At 41.7% G+C, this 20,290-nt stretch overlaps 1 protein-coding gene across 1 annotated transcript in view; it reads left to right on the forward strand.

Moving 5' to 3' along the window:
* LOC129429942 (E3 ubiquitin-protein ligase rnf213-alpha-like) overlaps positions 1–20,290 on the forward strand; it is a 172,300-nt gene that overhangs the window by 97,115 nt on the left and 54,895 nt on the right. The window contains exon 17 of the mRNA XM_073856917.1: positions 19,834–20,026. Within this exon, the coding sequence (XP_073713018.1) occupies positions 19,834–20,026 (193 nt within the window). The remainder of the gene's footprint in view (positions 1–19,833; positions 20,027–20,290) is intronic.

The raw sequence follows: 20,290 nt of genomic DNA on the forward strand, positions 1-20,290 counted from the left end.
TAGAGACATGGGGGTTTGACCATTTGACTTGTGACTCGGAATGTAATCACTAGTGGATGGCAATTTTCTCCCTAGCAACCAAATACACTACCCTAGCAACCAAATAAACAAAGCCTTATATCTCAGCATCAGAACATCGTAGAGACATGGGGGTTGGACCGTTTGACTCGTCACCCGGAGTGTAATCACTGTTGGATGTCAAATTTTCCCTAGCAACCAAATACAGTACCCTAGCAACCGAATAAACAAAGCCTTATATCTGTGCATCAGAACATCGTAGAGACACGGGGTTTGGATCGTTTTACTCGTGACTGGAAGTATGATCATATACTGTCCCCAGAAATTTGCCACGGCAAGCACCACTCACATTTTCTTCAGGAAATGTACCTATCTAGTTATTATTCTTTTTCTCCCCCCAAAATTTCGGCAACTAACTCGTCCTAGGGCTTTCAAGCTACATGCACCAAATTTTCCACAGACCTTCAGACTGGTCTGACTTAGTGTGCTATATCTTTTCTAACTGATGGGACCTTCCGAATTCCTAAACGGGGGTCTCGAACACCCCAAAATTTCCATTGACTTAACATTGAGACAAACTTTGACGGGTCATAGCTGCGAGTGAGAAACTTGTAGAAACTTGTGGCTTACCACATTTAAGGTGGCTGACAGGCTCTGTAAGAACATACATCACAATGGGGTGTAAGCTGTACCCCTGGGGTGTAAGAGGCCCCCAAAATTTCCCATTGACTTATAATGGGGCAGGAAGCATGCCCATATAAGGGAATAAACGCGTCCCAGATGGAATATCTTTACTTTAGAGTGTCGTAGAGACATGGGGGTGGGCTCATTTTACTCAGTCATCCAATCAGTCTCTTAGGATCGCCCCAAAGCTATTTAGCCACGCCCCTAGCAACAACTTTGGGTACCCTAGCAACATCTCCCATAGACTACCATTATAAAAAGCCCAGATGGATATCTTTACACCAGAGTGTCATAGAGACATAGGGGTGGGCTCATTTTACTCAGGCATCCAATCAGTCTTAATAGGATTCTTATTGAGGCATTAAGCCACGCCCCTAGCAACCAAATTTGAGCACCCTAGCAACATAATAAACAAAGCCTTATATCTCTTGGTCTGAACATCATAGAGGCATGGGGGTTGGGTCTTTGGGTCATGTTAGCTTCATGCTAGCTCCATGCTAAGTCATACTAGCTTCATGCTAGTTTAATGCTAGCTTTATGCTAATTTCATAATAAATCTTGCTAACTTCATGCTAAATCATGCTAACTTCATGTTAAATCTTGTTAGCTGCACGCTAAATAGTGCTAGCGTCATGCTAATCATGTTAGCATCATGCTAATCATGCTAGCTTCACGTTAAATCATGCTAGCTTCATGCTAATCATGCTAACCTTATGCTTACTTCATGTTAATCATGGTAGCCTCATGCTAGCTTCATGCTAATCATGCTAGCATCATGCTAACTTCATGCTAATCATGCTAGAATCATGCTAGCTTCATGCTAATCATGCTAGCTTCATGCTAATCATGTTAGAATCATGCTAGTTTCATGCTAACATCATGCTAGCTTCATGCTAATCATATTAACATCATGCTAGCTTCATGCTAATCATGCTAGCATCATGCTAGCTTCATGCTAATCATGCTAGCATCGTGCTAGCTTCATGTTAATCATTCTAGCATCATGCTAGCTTCATGCTAATCATGCTAGCATCATGCTAGCTTCATGCTGATCATGCTAGCATCATGTTAGCTTCATGCTGATCATGCTAGCATCATGCTAGCTTCATGCTAATCATGCTAGCATCATGCTAGCTTCATGCTAATCATGCTAGCATCATGCTAGCTTCATGCTAATCATGCTAGCATGATGCTAGCGTCATGCTAATCATGCTAGCATCATGCTAGCTTCATGCTAATCATGCTAGCATCATGCTAGCTTCATGCTAATCATGCTAGCATCATGCTAGCTTCATGCTAATCATGCTAGCATCATGCTAGCTTCATGTTAATCATGCTAGAATCATGCTAGCTTCATGCTAATCATGCTAGCTTCATGCTAATCATGCTAGAATCATGCTAGCTTCATGCTAATCATGCTAGCATCATGTTAGCATCATGCTAGCTTCATGCTAATCATATTAACATCATGCTAGCTTCATGCTAATCATGCTAGCATCATGCTAGCTTCATGCTAATCATGCTAGCATCATGCTAGCTTCATGCTAATCATGCTAGCATCATGCTAGCTTCATGCTAATCATGCTAGAATCATGCTAGCTTCATGCTAATCATGCTAGCTTCATGCTAATCATGCTAGAATCATGTTAGCTTCATGCTAACATCATGCTAGCTTCATGCTGATCATGCTAGCTTCATGCTAATCATGCTAGCATCATGTTAGCATCATGCTAGCTTCATGCTAATCATATTAACATCATGCTAGCTTCATGCTAATCATGCTAGCATCATGCTAGCTTCATGCTAATCATGCTAGCTTCATGCTAATCATGCTAGCATCATGCTAGCTTCGTGCTAATCATGCTAGCATCATGCTAGCTTCGTGCTAATCATGCTAGCTTCATGCTAATCATGCTAGCATCATGCTAGCTTCATGCTAATCATGCTAGCATCATGCTAGCTTCATGCTAATTATGCGAGCATCATGCTAGCTTCATGCTAATCATGCTAACATCATGCTAGCTTCATGCTAATCATGCTAGCATAATGCTAGCTTCATGCTAATCATGTTAACATCATGCTAGCTTCATGCTAATCATGCTAACATCATGCTAGCTTCATGCTAATCATGCTAGCATCATGTTAGCTTCATGCTAATCATGCTAGCATCATGCTAGCTTCATGCTAATCACGCTAGCATAATCATGTTAGCATCATGCTAGCTTCATGCTAATCATGCTAACATCAGGCTAACTTCATGCTAATCATGCTACCTTCATACTTAAACATTCTAACAGCCAGATAGCCTACTAAACTAAACTTCTGTCAAACCGTTTTAAACGTTCAAGCTACGCTTTTTCAAGCCAACATAAAGTTTGTCTTCAAACTTTAATATCTAGTTATGTTGGCTTGACAAAGCCAACATACTGATATTGTATTTAAACTTATTATTATTATGTTGGCTTGACAAAGCCAACATACTGATATTGTATTTAAACTTATTATTATTATGTTGGCTTGAGAAAGCCAACATACTGTTGTTGCACTTAAACTTATTTTTATTTTTATTCTTCTTTTTCTTCTGACCTAAAAATTTCTAACTCTAACTCATCCTAGAGCTTTCAAGCTACAGCCACCAAACTTTGCACAGACCTTCAGTCTGATCTGACTTGAGTTGCTATATCTTTTCTAAGGGATCGGACTTACGGTTCTCCTAAACCGTCCGATCAAATGTCCCAAAAAAGTCCCATAGACTTACATTCATAGAATGTTTAGGCTGAGTGTTTATTTTCAAATCCTAACTGTCAACTCTCATTCATACAAATACATTACATCATCTCTCAACCTCTCTCAGTCTATCTCTGTCTCACAAAACTCACTCAATAGCACAGACAAACTCAACTACACACACACACAGACACACACACACACACACACACACACACACACACACAACCACACAGACACACAATCACACACAACTACACACAGACACACAACTACACACAGACACACACACAATTACACACACAAACACAAAATTATATATAACATACTGTCACAAAAACACAGACATGCACACACACACACAGACACACAACCACACACAAATACATATAGACACACAACTACACGCAGACACTCAATTACAGACACAAACACAAAATGATATATAACATACTGTCACAAAAACACAGACTCACACACGCACACACACACACACACACACACACACACACAACCGCACACAACCACACACAACCACACACAACCACACACAACTACACACAACTACACACACACACACACACACACACACACACACACACACACACACAGAAACACAATATTACACACACACACACACACACACACACACACACACACACATAAATGCCCCAAATGCCTCATCTGCCCCAACTGCCCCATTCTGTCCCAAATGCCTCATCTGCCCCATTCTGCCCAAACTGCCCTAATGCCCCAACTGCCCTAAATGCCCCAACTACCCAATTCTGCCCCAAATGCCCCAACTACCCTAAATGCCCCGTCTGCCCCAAACACCCAATTCTGCCCCGACTGCCCTAAATGCCCCATCTGCCCCAAATGCCCCGTCTGCCCCAACTACCCAATTCTGCCCCAAATGCCCCATTCTGCCCCAACTGCCCCATTCTGCCCCAACTGCCCCATTCTGCCCCAACTGCCCTATATGCCCCAACTGCCCTAAATGCCCCATCTGCCCTAAATGCCCCATCTGCCCCATCTGCCCCATTCTGCCCCATTCTGCCCAAACTGCCCTAAATGCCCCAACTGCCCTAAATGCCTCAAATGCCCCAACTGCCTCATCTGCCCCATTCTGCCCCAACTGCCCTAAATGCCCCATCTGCCCTAAATGCCCCATTTGCCCTAAATGCCTCATCTGCCCCATTCTGCCCAAACTGCCCTAAATGCCCCAACTGCCCTAAATGCCTCAAATGCCCCAACTGCCTCATCTGCCCCATTCTGCACCAACTGCCCTAAATGCCCCAACTGCTCTAAATGCCCCAACTGCCCTAAATGCCCCAACTGCCCTAAATGCCTCAAATGCCCCAACTGCCTCATCTGCCCCATTCTGCCCCAACTGCTCTAAATGCCCCAACTGCCCTAAATGCCCCATCTGCCCTAAATGCCACGTCTGGCACAATTATCCAATTTTGCCCCAAATGCCCCAACTACCCTAAATGCCCCATCTGCCACAAATGCCCCATCTGCCCCATTCTGCCCCAACTGCCCAATTCTGCCCCAACTAACACACCTGCCCCAACTAACTTAACTGCCCCAACTGCAGCTCCATCTATTACTCTCAGACTAGGCTTTCTCAAGCCAACATAAAGTTTGTTCACAAACTTTAACCTCATCTAGTTATTCTTCTTCTTCTGAGACTAAAATTTCTGCGGCTAACTCGTCCTACAGCTTTCAAGCTACATTCACGAAATTTTCCACGGACATTCTGACTGGTCTAAAGAAGTGTGCTATATCTTTTTGACGGGATCCGACTTACAGAATTCCTAAAACGGGACATAAAACTTCCGAAAAGTCCCATTTACTTAACATTGCGACAAACTTTGACAGGTCATAGCTCCGAGCGAGAAATTTGTAGAAACTTGTGGGTTACCACATTTGAAGAGGCTGGCAGGCACTGTGAGAACACACCTCACATTGGGGTGTAAGTTTCACCCCTGGGGTGTAAGAGGCCCCCAAAATTCCCCATTGACTTATAACAGGGCAGGAAACACGCCCATATAAGGGAATAAAAACGTTCCAGATGGAATATCTTCGCTTTCCAGTGTCATAGAGACATGGGGGTGGGCTCATTTTACTCAGGCATCCAATCAGTCTCTCTGGATCGTCCCATAGCTATTAAGCCACGCCCCTAGCAACCATTTTTGGGCACCCTAGCAACATCTCCCATAGACTGCCATTATAAAATGCCCAGATGGATATCTTTGCAGCACAGTGTCACAGAGACATGGGGGTGGGCTCATTTTACTCAGGCATCCAATCAGTCTCTAAGGATTCTTATTGAGGTATTAAGCCACGCCCCTAGCAACCAAATATGAGCACCCTAGCAACATAATAAACAAAGCCTTATATCTCTGGATCTGAACATCATAGAGACATGGGGGTTGGGTCTTTTGGTCATGTTAGCCTTATGCTAGCTTCATGCTAAGTCATACTAGCTTCATGCTAGTTTCATGCTAGCTTTATGCTAATTTCATAATAAATCTTGCTAACTTCATGCTTATTCATGTTAGCATCATGCAAGCTTCATGCTAATTCATGTTAGCATCATGCTAGCTTCATGCTAATTCATGTTAGCATCATGCTAGCTTCATGCTAATTCATGTTAGCATCATGCTAGCTTCATGCTAATTCATGTTAGCATCATGCTAGCTTCATGCTAATTCATGTTAGCATCATGCTAGCTTCATGCTAATTCATGTTAACATCATGTTAGCTTCATGCTAACTTCATGCTAATTCATGTTAGCATCATGCTAGCTTCATGCTAGTTTATGTTAGCATCGTGCTAGCTTCATGCTAATTCATGTTAACATCGTGCTAGCTTCATGCTACTTCATGTAAGCATCGTGCTAGCTTCATGCTAATACATGTTAGCATCGTGCTAGCTTCATGCTAATTCATGTTAGCATCGTGCTAGCTTCATGCTAATTCATGTTAGCATCATGCTAGCTTCATGCTAATTCATGTTAGCATCATGCTAGCTTCATGCTAATTCATATTAGCATCATGCTAGATTCATGCTAATTCATGTTAGCATCATGCTAGCTTCATTCTAATTCATGTTAGCATCATGCTAGCTTCATGCTAATTCATGTTAGCATCATGTTAGCTTCATGCTAACTTCATGCTAATTCATGTTAGCATCATGCTAGCTTCATGCTAATTCATGTTAGCATCGTGCTAGCTTCATGCTAATTCATGTTAGCATCGTGCTAGCTTCATGCTAATACATGTTAGCATCGTGCTAGCTTCATGCTAATTCATGTAAACATCGTGCTAGCTTCATGCTAATTCATGTTAGCTTCATGCTAATTCATGTTAGCATCATGCTAGCTTCATGCTAATTCATGTTAGCATCATGCTAGCTCCATGCTAATTCATGTTAGCATCATGCTAGCTTCATGCTAATTCATGTTAGCATCATGCTAGCTTCATGCTAATTCATGTTAGCTTCATGCTAGCTTCATGCTAATTCATGTTAGCATCATGTTAGCATCATGCTATTTCATGTTAGCATCATGCTAGCTTCATGCTATTTCATGTTAGCATCATGTTAGCTTCATGCTAATCATGCTAACTTGATGTTAGCTTCATGCTAATCATGTTAGCTTCATGCTAGCTTCATGCTAATTCATGTTAGCATCATGCTAGCTTCAGGCTCATCATGCTAGCTTCATGCTAAATCAGACTAGCTTCATACTTAAACATACTAACAGCCAGATAGTCTACTAAACTAAACTTCTGTCAAACCGTTTTAAACGTTCAGGCCAGGCTTTGTCAAGCCAACATAAAGTTTGTCAACAAACTTTTCTATCTAGTTATTCTTCTTCTTCTTCTTCTTCTTCTTCTTCTGAGACTAAAATTTCTGCGGCTAACTCGTCCGACAGCTTTCAAGCTACATCCACGAAATTTTCCACGGACATTCTGACTGGTCTAAAGAAGTGTGCTATATCTTTTTGACGGGATCCGACTTACAGAATTCCTAAAACGGGACATAAAACTTCCGAAAAGTCCCATTTACTTAACATTGCAACAAACTTTGACAGGTCATAGCTCCGAGTGAGAAATTTGTAGAAACTTGTGGCTTACCATATTTAAGGAGGCTGACAGGCACTGTGAGAACATACCTCACATTGGGGTGTAAGTTTCACCCCTGGGGTGTAGGAGGCCCCCAAAATTCCTCATTGACTTATAACGGGGCAGGAAACACGCCCATATAAGGGAATAAAAACGTTCCAGATGGAATATCTTCGCTTTACAGTGTCATAGAGACATGGGGGTGGGCTCATTTTACTCAGGCATCCAATCAGTCTCTCTGGATCATCCCATAGCAATTAAGCCACGCCCCTAGCAACCATTTTTGGGCACCCTAGCAACATCTCCCATAGACTGCCATTATAAAATGCCCAGATGGATATCTTTGCAGCACAGTGTCACAGAGACATGGGGGTGGGCTCATTTTACTCAGGCCTCCAATCAGTCTCTAAGGATTCTTATTGAGCTATTAAGCCACGCCCCTAGCAACCAAATATGAGCACCCTAGCAACATAATAAACAAAGCCTTATATCTCTGGATCCGAACATCATAGAGACATGGGGGTTGGGTCTTTTGGTCATGTTAGCTTCATGTTAGCTTCAAGCTAAGTCATACTAGCTTCATGCTAGTTTCATGCTAGCTTTATGCTAATTTCATAATAAATCTTGCTAACTTCATGCTTATTCATGTTAGCATCATGCTAGCTTCATGCTAATTCATGTTAGCATCATGCTAGCTTCATGTTAATTCATGTTAGCATCATGCCAGCTTCATGCTAATTCATGTTAGCATCATGCTAGCTTCATGCTAATTCATGTTAGCTTCATGCTAATTCATGTTAGCTTCATGTTAGCTTCATGCTAATTCATGTTAGCATCATGCTAGCTTCATGCTAATTCATGTTAGCATCATGCTAGCTTCATGCTAATTCATGTAAGCATCATGCTAGCTTCATGCTAATTCATGTTAGCATCATGCTAGCTTCATGCTAATTCATGTTAGCATCATGCTAGCTTCATGCTAATTCATGTTAGCTTCATGCTAATTCATGTTAGCTTCATGCTAGCTTCATGCTAATTCATGTTAGCATCATGCTAGCTTCATGCTAATTCATGTTAGCATCATGCTAGCTTCATGCTAATTCATGTTAGCATCATGCTAGCTTCATGGTAATTCATGTTAGCATCATGCTAGCTTCATGGTAATTCATGTTAGCATCATGTTAGCTTCATGCTAATTCATGTTAGCATCATGCTAGCTTCATGTTAATTCATGTTAGCATCATGCTAGCTTCATGCTAATTCATGTTATCATCATGTTAGCTTCATGCTAATTCATGTTAGCATCATGCTAGCTTCATGCTAATTCATGTTAGCATCATGCTAGCTTCATGCTAATTCATGTTAGCATCATGCTAGCTTCATGCTAATTCATGTTAGCATCATGCTAGCTTCATGCTAATTCATGTTAGCATCATGCTAGCTTCATGCTAATTCATGTTAGCATCATGCTAGCTTCATGCTAATCATGTTAGCATCATGCTAGCTTCATGCTAATTCATGTTAGCATCATGCTAGCTTCATGCTAATTCATGTTAGCATCATGCTAGCTTCATGCTAATTCATGTTAGCATCATGCTAGCTTCATGCTAATCATGCTAACTTGATGCTAGCTTCATGCTAATCATGTTAGCTTCATGCTAGCTTCATGCTAATTCATGTTAGCATCATGCTAGCTTCATGCTATTTCATGTTAGCATCATGCTAGCTTCATGCTAATCATGCTAATCATGCTAACTTGATGCTAGCTTCATGCTAATCATGTTAGCTTCATGCTAGCTTCAGGCTAATCATGCTAGCTTTATGTTAAATCAGGCTAGCTTCATACTTAAACATACTAACAGCCAGATAGCCTACTAAACTAAACTTCTGTCAAACCGTTTTTAACGTTCAGGCCAGGCTTTGTCAAGCCAACATAAAGTTTGTCAACAAACTTTTCTATCTAGTTCTTCTTATTCTTTTTCTGAGACCAAATTTGTGCAGCTAACTCGTCCTAGAGCTTTCAAGCTACATGTACCAAATTTTCCACAGACCTTCAAACTGGTCTGACTTAGCGTGCTATATCTTTTCTAACTGATGGGACCTTCCGAATTCCTAAACGGGGGGGCTCAAACACCCCAAAATTCCCATTGACTTAACATTGAGACAAACTTTGAAGGGTCATAGCTGCGAGTGAGAAACGTGTAGAAACTTGTGGCTTACCACATTTAAGGAGGCTGACACCCTCTGTAAGAACATATATCACAATGGGGTATAAGTTGTACCCCTGGGGTGTAAGAGGCCCCCAAAATTTCCCCATAGACTTACAATGGGAGGGGAATGCCCATAGACTGCCATTATAAACTGTCTATAAATGTATATCTTCGCATTACAGGGTCATAGAGATGTGGGGGTGGGCTCATTTTACTCAGGCATCCAATCAGTCTCTTAGGATCACCCCAGAGCTATTAAGCCACGCCCCTAGCAACAATTTTGGGTACCCTAGCAACATCTCCCATAGACTACCATTATAAAAAGCCCAGATGGATATCTTTGCACCAGAGTGTCATAGGGACATAGGGGTGGGCTCATTTTACTCAGGCATCCAATCAGTCTTAATAGGATTCTTATTGAGGTATTAAGCCACGCCCCTAGCAACCAAATATGAGCACCCTAGCAACATAATAAACAAAGCCTTATATCTCTGGATCTGAACATCATAGAGACATGGGGGTTGGGTCTTTTGGCTGTGTTAGCTTCATGCTAGCTTCATGCTAAGTCATACTAGCTTCATGCTAGTTTCATGCTAGCTTTATGCTAATTTCATAATATATCTTGCTAACTTCATGCTAAATCATGCTAGCTTCATGTTAAATCTTGTTAGCTTCACGTTAAATAGTGTTAGCTTCATGCTAATCATGCTAACATCATGCTAATCATGCTAACATCATGCTAATCATGCTAACTTCACGTTAAATCATGCTAGCTTCATGCTAACCATGCTAAACTCATGCTTACGTCATGCTAATCATGTTAACCTCATGCTTACTTCATGCTAATCATGCTAGCCTCAAGCTAGCTTCATGCTAATCATGCTACCATCATACTAGCTTCATGCTAATCATGCTAAAATCATGCTAGCTTCATGGTAATCATGCTAGAATCATGCTAGCTTCATGCTAATCATGCTAGCATCATGTTAGCTTCATGCTAATCATGCTAGCATCATGCTAATCATGCTAGCATCATGCTAGCTTCATGCTAACATCATGCTAGCTTCATGTTAATCATGCTAGAATCATGCTAGCTTCATGCTAATCATGCTACCATCATGCTAGATTCATGCTAATCATGCTAACATCATGCTAGCTTCATGTTAATCATGCTAGAATCATGCTAGCTTCATGCTAATCATGCTAGCATCATGCTAGCTTCATGCTAATCATGCTAGCTTCATGCTAACATCATGCTAGCTTCATGCTAACATCATGCTAGCTTCATGCTAACATCATGCTAGCTTCATGCTAATCATGCTAACTTCATGCTAGCTTCATGCTAACTTCATGCTAATCATGCTAACATCATGCTAGCTTCATGCTTATCATGCTAGCTTCATGCTAGCTTCATGCTAATCATGCTAGCTTGATGCTAGCTTCATGCTAATCATGCTAGCATCATGCTAGCTTCATGCTAATCATGCTAGCTTCATGCCAACTTCATGCTAATCATGCTAGCTTCATGCTAATCATGCTAGCATCATGCTAGCTTCATGCTAATCATGCTAGCTTCATGCTAGCTTCATGCTAATCATGCAAGCATCATGCTAGCTTCATGCTAATCATGCTAGCATCATGCTAGCTTCATGCTAATCATAATAGCATCATGCTAGCTTCATGCTAATCATGCTAGCATCATGCTTATCATACTAGCATCATGCCAGCTTCATGCTTATCATGTTAGCATCATGCTAAATCATGATTCCTTCATACTTAAACAGATAGCCTACTAAACTAAACTTCTGTCAAACCGTTTTAAACGTTCAAGCTACGCTTTTTCAAGCCAACATAAAGTTTGTCTTCAAACTTTAATATCTAGTTAGTGGTGCTTGCATTTATGCAAGGCATCACTATTATTATCTTGCATACTTATTATTATAATTATTATTATATCTTATTCTTATGTCTGCACGTTTTTTCGGCGCGTAACTCGTCCCGCACGGTTTGCCGTAGTCCCATGAAAGCGGGCTCAAATCGACCGGTTTATTGAGGAGAGGTGTGCTATGACTTTTATAAGCGATTGGGTGCAGGATTTCCGAAAGGGGGGCGAAAAACCACCCGAAAAATCCCATTGACTTAACATTGCGCCCAACTTTGACGAGTCATAGCTCCGCTCGAGGATTTTGTAGAAACATGTGGGTTACAACATTTGAAGAGGGTGGTAGGCTCTGTAAGAACATGGATCGCAATGGGGTGTAAGTTGTACCCCTGGGGTGTAAGAGGTGCCCAAAAATTCCCAATGAAAAGTCAATGGGGCAAAATCCCATAGACTTAACATTGCAAAAATTTTGACGGGTCATAGGTCCGAGCGAGGATTTCATAGAAACATCAGGGTTACTAAATTTGAATAGGGTGCTAGACTCTATCTGGACGTCCCCCACAATGGGGTGTAAGGTTACCCTAGCAACAATTTTGGGCACCCTAGCAACCTATACCATAGACTGCCATTAAAAAAATGCTCAGATGGATATCTTTGCACCACAGTGTCATAGAGACATGGGGGTGGGCTCATTTTACTCAGGCATCCAATCAGTATCTTAGGATCCTTAAAGACTTACTAAGCCACGCCCCTAGCAACCACTTTTGAGCACCCTAGCAACATAAAATTCAAACAGTTATATCTCCACATCAGAACATTGTAGAGACACGGGGGTTGGACCGTTTTACTTGTGACTCGGAGTGTAATCACTGCGCACATCAATGGCCACTCCCAAGCCACGCCCCTAGCAACCAAATACAGTACCCTAGCAACAGAGTAAACAAAGCTTTATATCTCCGCATCAGAACATGGTAGATACACAGGGGTTGGACCGTTTGACTCGTGCCTCGGCGGGTAATCACTATGGGATGTCAAATTTTTCCCTAGCAACCAAATACAGTACCCTAGCAACAGAGTAAACAAAGCCTTATATCTCCGCATCAGAACATCGTAGAGACACGGGGGTTGGACTGTTTGACTCTTGACTCTGAGTGTAATCATTACGGGATGCCAATTTTTTCCCTAGCAACCAAATACAGTACCCTAGCAACAGAGTAAACAAAGCCTTATATCTCCGCATCAGAACATCGTAGAGACACGGGGGTTGGACCGTTTGACTCGTGACTCGGCGGGTAATAACTATGGGATGTCAATTTTTTCCCTAGCAACCAAATACAGTACCCTAGCAACAGAGTAAACAATGCCTTATATCTCCGCATCAGAACATCGTAGAGACACGGGGGTTGGACCGTATGACTCGTGACTCAGATAGTAATCATTATGGGATGCCAAATTTTCCCCTAGCAACCAAATACAGTACCCTAGCAACAGAGTAAACAAAGCCTTATATCTCCGCATCAGAACATCGTAGAGACACGGGGGTTGGACCGTATGACTCGTGACTCTGAGTGTAATCATTATGGGATGCCAATTTTTTCCCTAGCAACCAAATACAGTACCCTAGCAACAGAGTAAACAAAGCCTTATATCTCCGCATCAGAACATCGTAGAGACACGGGGGTTGGACCGTATGACTCGTGACTCAGAGTGTAATCATTATGGGATGCCAAATTTTCCCTAGCAACCAAATACAGTACCCTAGCAACAGAGTAAACAAAGCCTTATATCTCCGCATCAGAACATCGTAGAGACACGGGGGTTGGACCGTATGACTCGTGACTCTGAGTGTAATCATTATGGGATGCCAATTTTTTCCCTAGCAACCAAATACAGTACCCTAGCAACAGAGTAAACAAAGCCTTATATCTGCATCAGAACATCGTAGAGACACGGGGGTTGGACCGTATGACTCGTGACTCAGAGTGTAATCATTATGGGATGTCACATTTTTCCCTAGCAACCAAATACAGTACCCTAGCAACCGGATAAACACTGCCTTATATCTCCACATCAGAACATCGTACAGACACGGGGGTTGGACCGTTTTACTTTTGGCTTGGAGTATAATCATATATGGTCCCCAGAATTTTGCCACGGCAAGCACCACTCACATTTTCTTCAGGAAATGTACCTATCTAGTTATTATTATTATTCTACCCCAAATTTCTGACACTAACTCGTCCTAGGGCTTTCAAGCTACATGCACCAAATTTTCCACAGACCTTCAGACTGGTCTGACTTAGTGTGCTATATCTTTTCTAACTGATGGGACCTTCCGAATTCCTAAACGGGGGGCTCGAACACCCCAAAAATTCCATTGACTTAACATTGAGACAAACTTTGACGGGTCATAGCTGTGAGTGAGCAACTTGTAGAAACTTGTGGCTTACCACATCTAAGGAGTCTGACAGGCTGTGTAAGAACATACATCACAATGGGGTGTAAGCTGTACCCCTGGGGTGTAAGGGGCCCCCAAAATCTCCCATTGACTTATAATGGGGCAGGAAACATACCCATATAAGGGAATAATAGCGTCCCAGATGGAATATCTTCACTTTAGAGTGTCGTAGAGACATGGGGGTGGGCTCATTTTACTCAGTCATCCAATAAGTCTCTTAGGATCGCCCCAAAGCTATTTAGCCACGCCCCTAGCAACAATTTTGGGTACCCTAGCAACATCTCCCATAGACTACCATTATAAAAAGCCCAGATGGATATCTTTGCACCAGAGTGTCATAGAGACATAGGGGTGGGCTCATTTTACTCAGAGATCCAATCAGTCTTAATAGGATTCTTATTGAGGTCTTAAGCCACGCCCCTAGCAACCAAATATGAGCACCCTAGCAACATAATAAACAACGCCTTATATCTCTGGATCTGAACATCATAGAGACATGGGGGTTGGGTCTTTGGGTCATGCTAGCTTCATGCTAGCTCCATGCTAAGTCATACTAGCTTCATGCTAGCTTCATGCTAGCTTTATGCTAATTTCATAATATAGCTTGCTAACTTCATGCTAAATCTTGTTAGCTTCATGTTAAATCTTGTTAGCTTCATGCTAAATAGTGCTAGCTTCATGCTAATCATGCTAGCATCATGCTAATCATGCTAACTTCACGTTAAATCATGTTAGCTTCATGCTAATCATGCTAACCTCATGCTTACTTCATGCTAATCATGCTAGCCTCATGCTAGCTTCATGCTAATCATGCTAGCCTCATGCTAGCTTCATGCTAATCATGCTAGCATCATGCTAGCTTCATGCTAATCATGCTAGCCTCATGCTAACTTCATGCTAATCATGCTAGCATCATGCTAGCTTCATGTTAATCATGCTAGCATCATGCTAGCTTCATGCTAATCATGCTAGCCTCATGCTAACGTCATGCTAATCATGCTAGCATCATGCTAGCTTCATGTTAATCATGCTAGCATCATGTTAGCTTCATGCTAATCATGCTAGCATCATGCTAGCTTCATGCTAATCATGCTAGCATCATGCTAGCTTCATGCTAATCATGCTAGCATCATGCTAGCTTCATGCTAATCATGCTAGCATCATGCTAGCTTCATGCTAATCATGCTAGCATCATGCTAGCTTCATGCTAATCATGTTAGCATCATGTTAGCCTAATGCTTATCATGCTAGCTTCATGCTAATCATACTAGCTTCATGCTAATCATGCTAGCATCATGCTAGCTTCATGCTAATCATGCTAGCATCATGTTAGCTTCATGTTAATCATGCTAGCATCATGTTAGCTTCATGCTAATCATGCTAGCATCTTGCTAGCTTCATGCTAATCATGCTAGCACCATGCTAGCTTCATGCTAATCATGCTAGCTTCATGCTAATCATGCTAGCATCATGCTAGCTTCATGCTAATCATGCTAGCTTCATGTTAGCGTCATGCTAATCATGCTAGCTTCATGCTAATCATGCTAACATCATGTTAGCTTCATGCTAATCATGCTAGCATCATGCTAGCTTCATGCTAATCATGCTAACATCATGCTAACTTCATGCTAATCATGCTAGCTTCATGCTAATCATGCTAGCTTCATGCTAATCATGTTAGCTGCATGCTAATCATGATAGCTTCATGTTAGCTTCATGCTAGCTTCATGCTAATCATGCTAGCTTCATGTTAATCATGCTAACTTCATGCTAATCATGCTAGCATCATGTTAGCTTCATGCTAATCATGCTAGCATCATGCTAGCTTCATGCTAATCATGCTAGCATCATGCTAGCTTCATGCTAATCATGCTAGCATCATGCTAGCTTCATGCTAATCATGTTAACTTCATGCTAACTTCATGATAAATCAAGCTGTATTCATTCTTAATCATGCAAACAACCAGCTACACTAAATTGAACGTCTTAACTTTACGTTTATCCTGTGAAACTGTTCAGGCCACGCTTTTTCAAACCAACATAAAGTTTGTCTTCAAACTTTAATATCTAGTTATGTTGGCTTGAGAAAGCCAACATACTGTTGTTGCACTTAAACTTATTATTATTATTCCCTCTTCTTTTCTTCTGAGACTAAAATTTCTAACTCTAACTCCTCCTAGAGCTTTTAAGCTACAGCCACCAAACTTTGCACAGACCTTCAGTCTGATCTGAGGAGGTGTGCTATATCTTTTCTAAGCGATCGGACTTACGGTTCTCCTAAACCGTCCGATCAAACATCCCAAAAAAGTCCCATAGACTTACATTCATAGAATGTTTAGGCTGAGTGTTTATTTTCAAATTCTAACTGTCAACTCTCATTCATACAAATACATTACATCATCTCTCAACCTCTCTCAGTCTATCTCTGTCTCACAAAACTCACTCAATAGCACAGACAAACACAACTACACACACACACAGACACAGAACCACACACAACTACACACAGACACACAACTACACAGACACACAATTACACACACACAGACACACAACTACACACACAAATACAATATTACACTTACAAACACATTATTACACACACAAACATACTCACACAAACACACAAATAAATTCCCCAAATGCCCTAACTGCCCCATCTGCCCCAAATGCCCCATCTGCCCAATTCTGCCCCAAATGTCCCATCTGCCCAATTCTGCCCCAAATGTCCCATCTGCCCCGTCTGACACAACTGCCCAATTATGCCCCAATTGCCCTAAATGCCCCAACTACCCTAAATGCCCCAACTGCCCTAAATGCCCAAACTGCCCTAAATGCCCCAACTACCCCAAATGCCCCAACTACCCCAAATGCCTCATCTGCCTCTTCTGCCCCAACTGCCCTAAATGCCCCAACTGCCCTAAATGCCCCAACTACCCAATTCTGCCCCAAATGCCGCAACTACCCCAAATGCCTCATCTGCCCCCTTCTGCCCTAAATGCCCCAACTGCCCTAAATGCCCCATCTGCCCTAAATGCCCCAACTGCCCTAAATGCCCCAACTACCCAATTCTGCCCCAAATGCCCCAACTACCCCAAATGCCTCATCTGCCCCCAACTGCCCTAAATGCCCCAACTGCCCTAAATGCCCCAACTACCCAATTCTGCCCCAAATGCCCCAACTGCCCCAAATGCCTCATCTGCCCCAACTGCCCTAAATGCCCCATCTGCCCTAAATGCCCCAACTACCCAATTCTGCCCAAACTACCCTAAATGCCCCATTCTGCCCCGTCTGCCCAATTCTGCCCCAACTAACCCATCTGCCCCAACTAACTTAACTGCCCCAACTGCAGCTCCATCTATTACTCTCAGACTAGGATTTCTCAAGCCAACATAAAGTTTGTTCACAAACTTTAACCTCATCTAGTTATTATTATTATTCTTCCAACCAAATTTCCGCAATTAATACGGCTCGAACCGCTTAACTTAGAAACTTCATTCAAACTCTCAAACGTGCGGACTATTCGGGAATACTGTGCTATGACTTTTATAAGCGATCGGAGGTACGGTCTTCGCCCCAGGGGCGAAAAAGCAGCCGAAAAATCCCATTGACTTAACATGGAGACAAACTTTGACGAGTCGTAGCTCAGACCTAGAATTTCACAGAAACTTGTGACTTGCCACATTTGAGGAGGCTGGCAGGCTCTGTAAGAACATACCTCACAATGGGGTGTAAGTTGTACCCCTGGGGTGTAAGAGGCCCCCAAATTCCCCCATAGACTTATAATGGGGCAGGAATCATGCCCATATAAGGAAATAAAAACGTCCCAGATGGGATATCTTTGCAGCGCAGTGTCATAGAGACATGGGGGTGGGCTCATTTTACTCAGGCATCCAATCAGTCCCTTAGGATCCTTATTGAGCTATTAAGCCACGCCCCTAGCAACCATTTTGGGCACCCTAGCAACATTTCCCATAGACTGCCATTATAAAATGCCCAAATGGATATCTTTGCAGCACAGTGTCATAGAGACATGGGGGTGGGCTCATTTTACTCAGGCAACCAATCAGTCTCTCACCATCCTTATTGAGGTATTAAGCCACGCCCCTAGCAACCAAATATGAGCAGCCTAGCAACATAATAAACAAAGCCTTATATCTCTGGATCCGAACATCATAGAGACATGGGGGTTGGGTCTTTGGGTAATATTAGCTTCATGCTAGCTTCATGCTAAGTCATACTAGCTTCGTGCTAGTTTCATGCTAGCTTTATGCTAATTTCATAATAAATCTTGGTAACTTAATGCTAAATCATGCTAGCTTCATGTTAAATCTTGTTAGCATCATGCTAATCATGTTAGCTTCATGCTAATCATGCTAGCATCATGCTAGCTTCATGCTAATCATGCTAGCATCATGCTAGCTTCATGCTAATCATGCTAGCATCATGCTAGCTTCATGCTTATCATGCTAACATCATGCTACCTTCATGCTAATCATGCTAGCTTCATGCTAATCATGCTAGCATCATGCTAACTTCACGCTAATCATGCTAGCATCATGTTAGATTCATGCTAATCATGCTAACATCATGCTAGCTTCATGCTAATCATGCTAGCTTCATGCTAGCTTCATGCTAATCATGCTAACATCATGCTAGCTTCATGCTAATCATGCTAGCATCATGCTAGCTTCATGCTAATCATGCTAGCATCATGCTAGCTTCATGCTAATCATGCTAGCTTCATGCTAATCATGTTAGCATCATGCTAATCATGTTAGCATCATGTTAGCGTCATGCTAATCATGCTAGCATCATGCTAGCTTCAATGCTAGTCATGCTAATCATGCTAACATCATGTTAGCTTCATGCTAATCATGCTAGCTTCATGAGAGCTTCAGGCTAATCATGCTAGCATCATGCTAGATTCATGATAATCATGCTAGCATCATGCTAGCTTCATGCTAATCATGCTAGCTTCATGCTAATCATGCTAGCTTCGTGCTAATCATGCTAACATCATGCTAGCTTTATGCTAATCATGCTAGCATCATGCTAGCTTCATGCTAATCATGCTAACATCATGCTAGCTTCATGCTAATCATTCTAGCATCATGCTAGCTGCATGCTAATCATGCTAGCATCATGCTAGCTTCATGCTAATCATGCTAGCATCATGCTAGCGTCATGCTAATCATGCTAGCATCATGTTAGCTTCAATGCTAGTCATGCTAATCATGCTAACATCTTGTTAGCTTCATGTTAAATCATGCTAGCTTCATGATAAATCATGCTAGCTTCATGGTAAATTATGCTAACGTCATGCTAAATCATGCTAGCTTCATGATAAATCATGTTTAACTTCATGGTAAATCATACTAATGTCATGGTAAATCCTGCTTGCTTCATGCTAAATCCTGCTAGCTTCATGCTAAATCATGTTAACTCATGCTAGCTTCATATTTCATCATGATAACTTTTTTAAATCATGGTAGCTTCACACTAAAACATGTCAACAGCCAGGTAAACTACTAGACTAAATTTCTTTTACATTTCTGTCAATCAACTTTTTTTGCATTTTCATGCACTGGTAATTCCTTGGGAATTGCATATCTAGTTGATTTTAGTGTTTGCATGGTTTTGTCTTAGCAATTTATTTAATGATAGGCTGCATAAATGTCATATAACAGCTGTTACTTGATGTATATACCATATTTTTTGCAGGCTAAATCTGAAGGGAAACTACTTGACAGACTCAGTAATTTCCGGGTAAACTGGAAATTTGGAAAGCTTGTGTCTACGATCATCCTAAAGTCCTGGCCAAAAGATGCCAAAGGAGTCTATGTGGAGGAAGAAGAAGCTGTTCTCCAGCATCTCCTGAACTGGACAGCAGCCAAAAATATCTTTCAGCTTCATGGTATTTCAATAGTTTATCTCCACATGCTTTTTTACACTACATTTACATTTAGTGCATTTTCGTTTTAAAACTCATTACTTTGTAATGGTCATGCTTAGCATACACACTACTCCTTGTAAGCAGAGACTTTGTAACGCTGCAGACCCTGTTTTTCTTTTTAAGCACATTGCGTGTTTATTTATGACACAAACACTAGAAGTACTACGCTGTTATAAAATGTAAGCACACTAATAGAACCCGGGCCTTACAGTTAACAAGGCGAAC

The sequence above is a fragment of the Misgurnus anguillicaudatus genome, chromosome 19, assembly GCF_027580225.2.
Source record: "Misgurnus anguillicaudatus chromosome 19, ASM2758022v2, whole genome shotgun sequence".
NCBI classification, from domain to species: domain Eukaryota; kingdom Metazoa; phylum Chordata; class Actinopteri; order Cypriniformes; family Cobitidae; genus Misgurnus; species Misgurnus anguillicaudatus.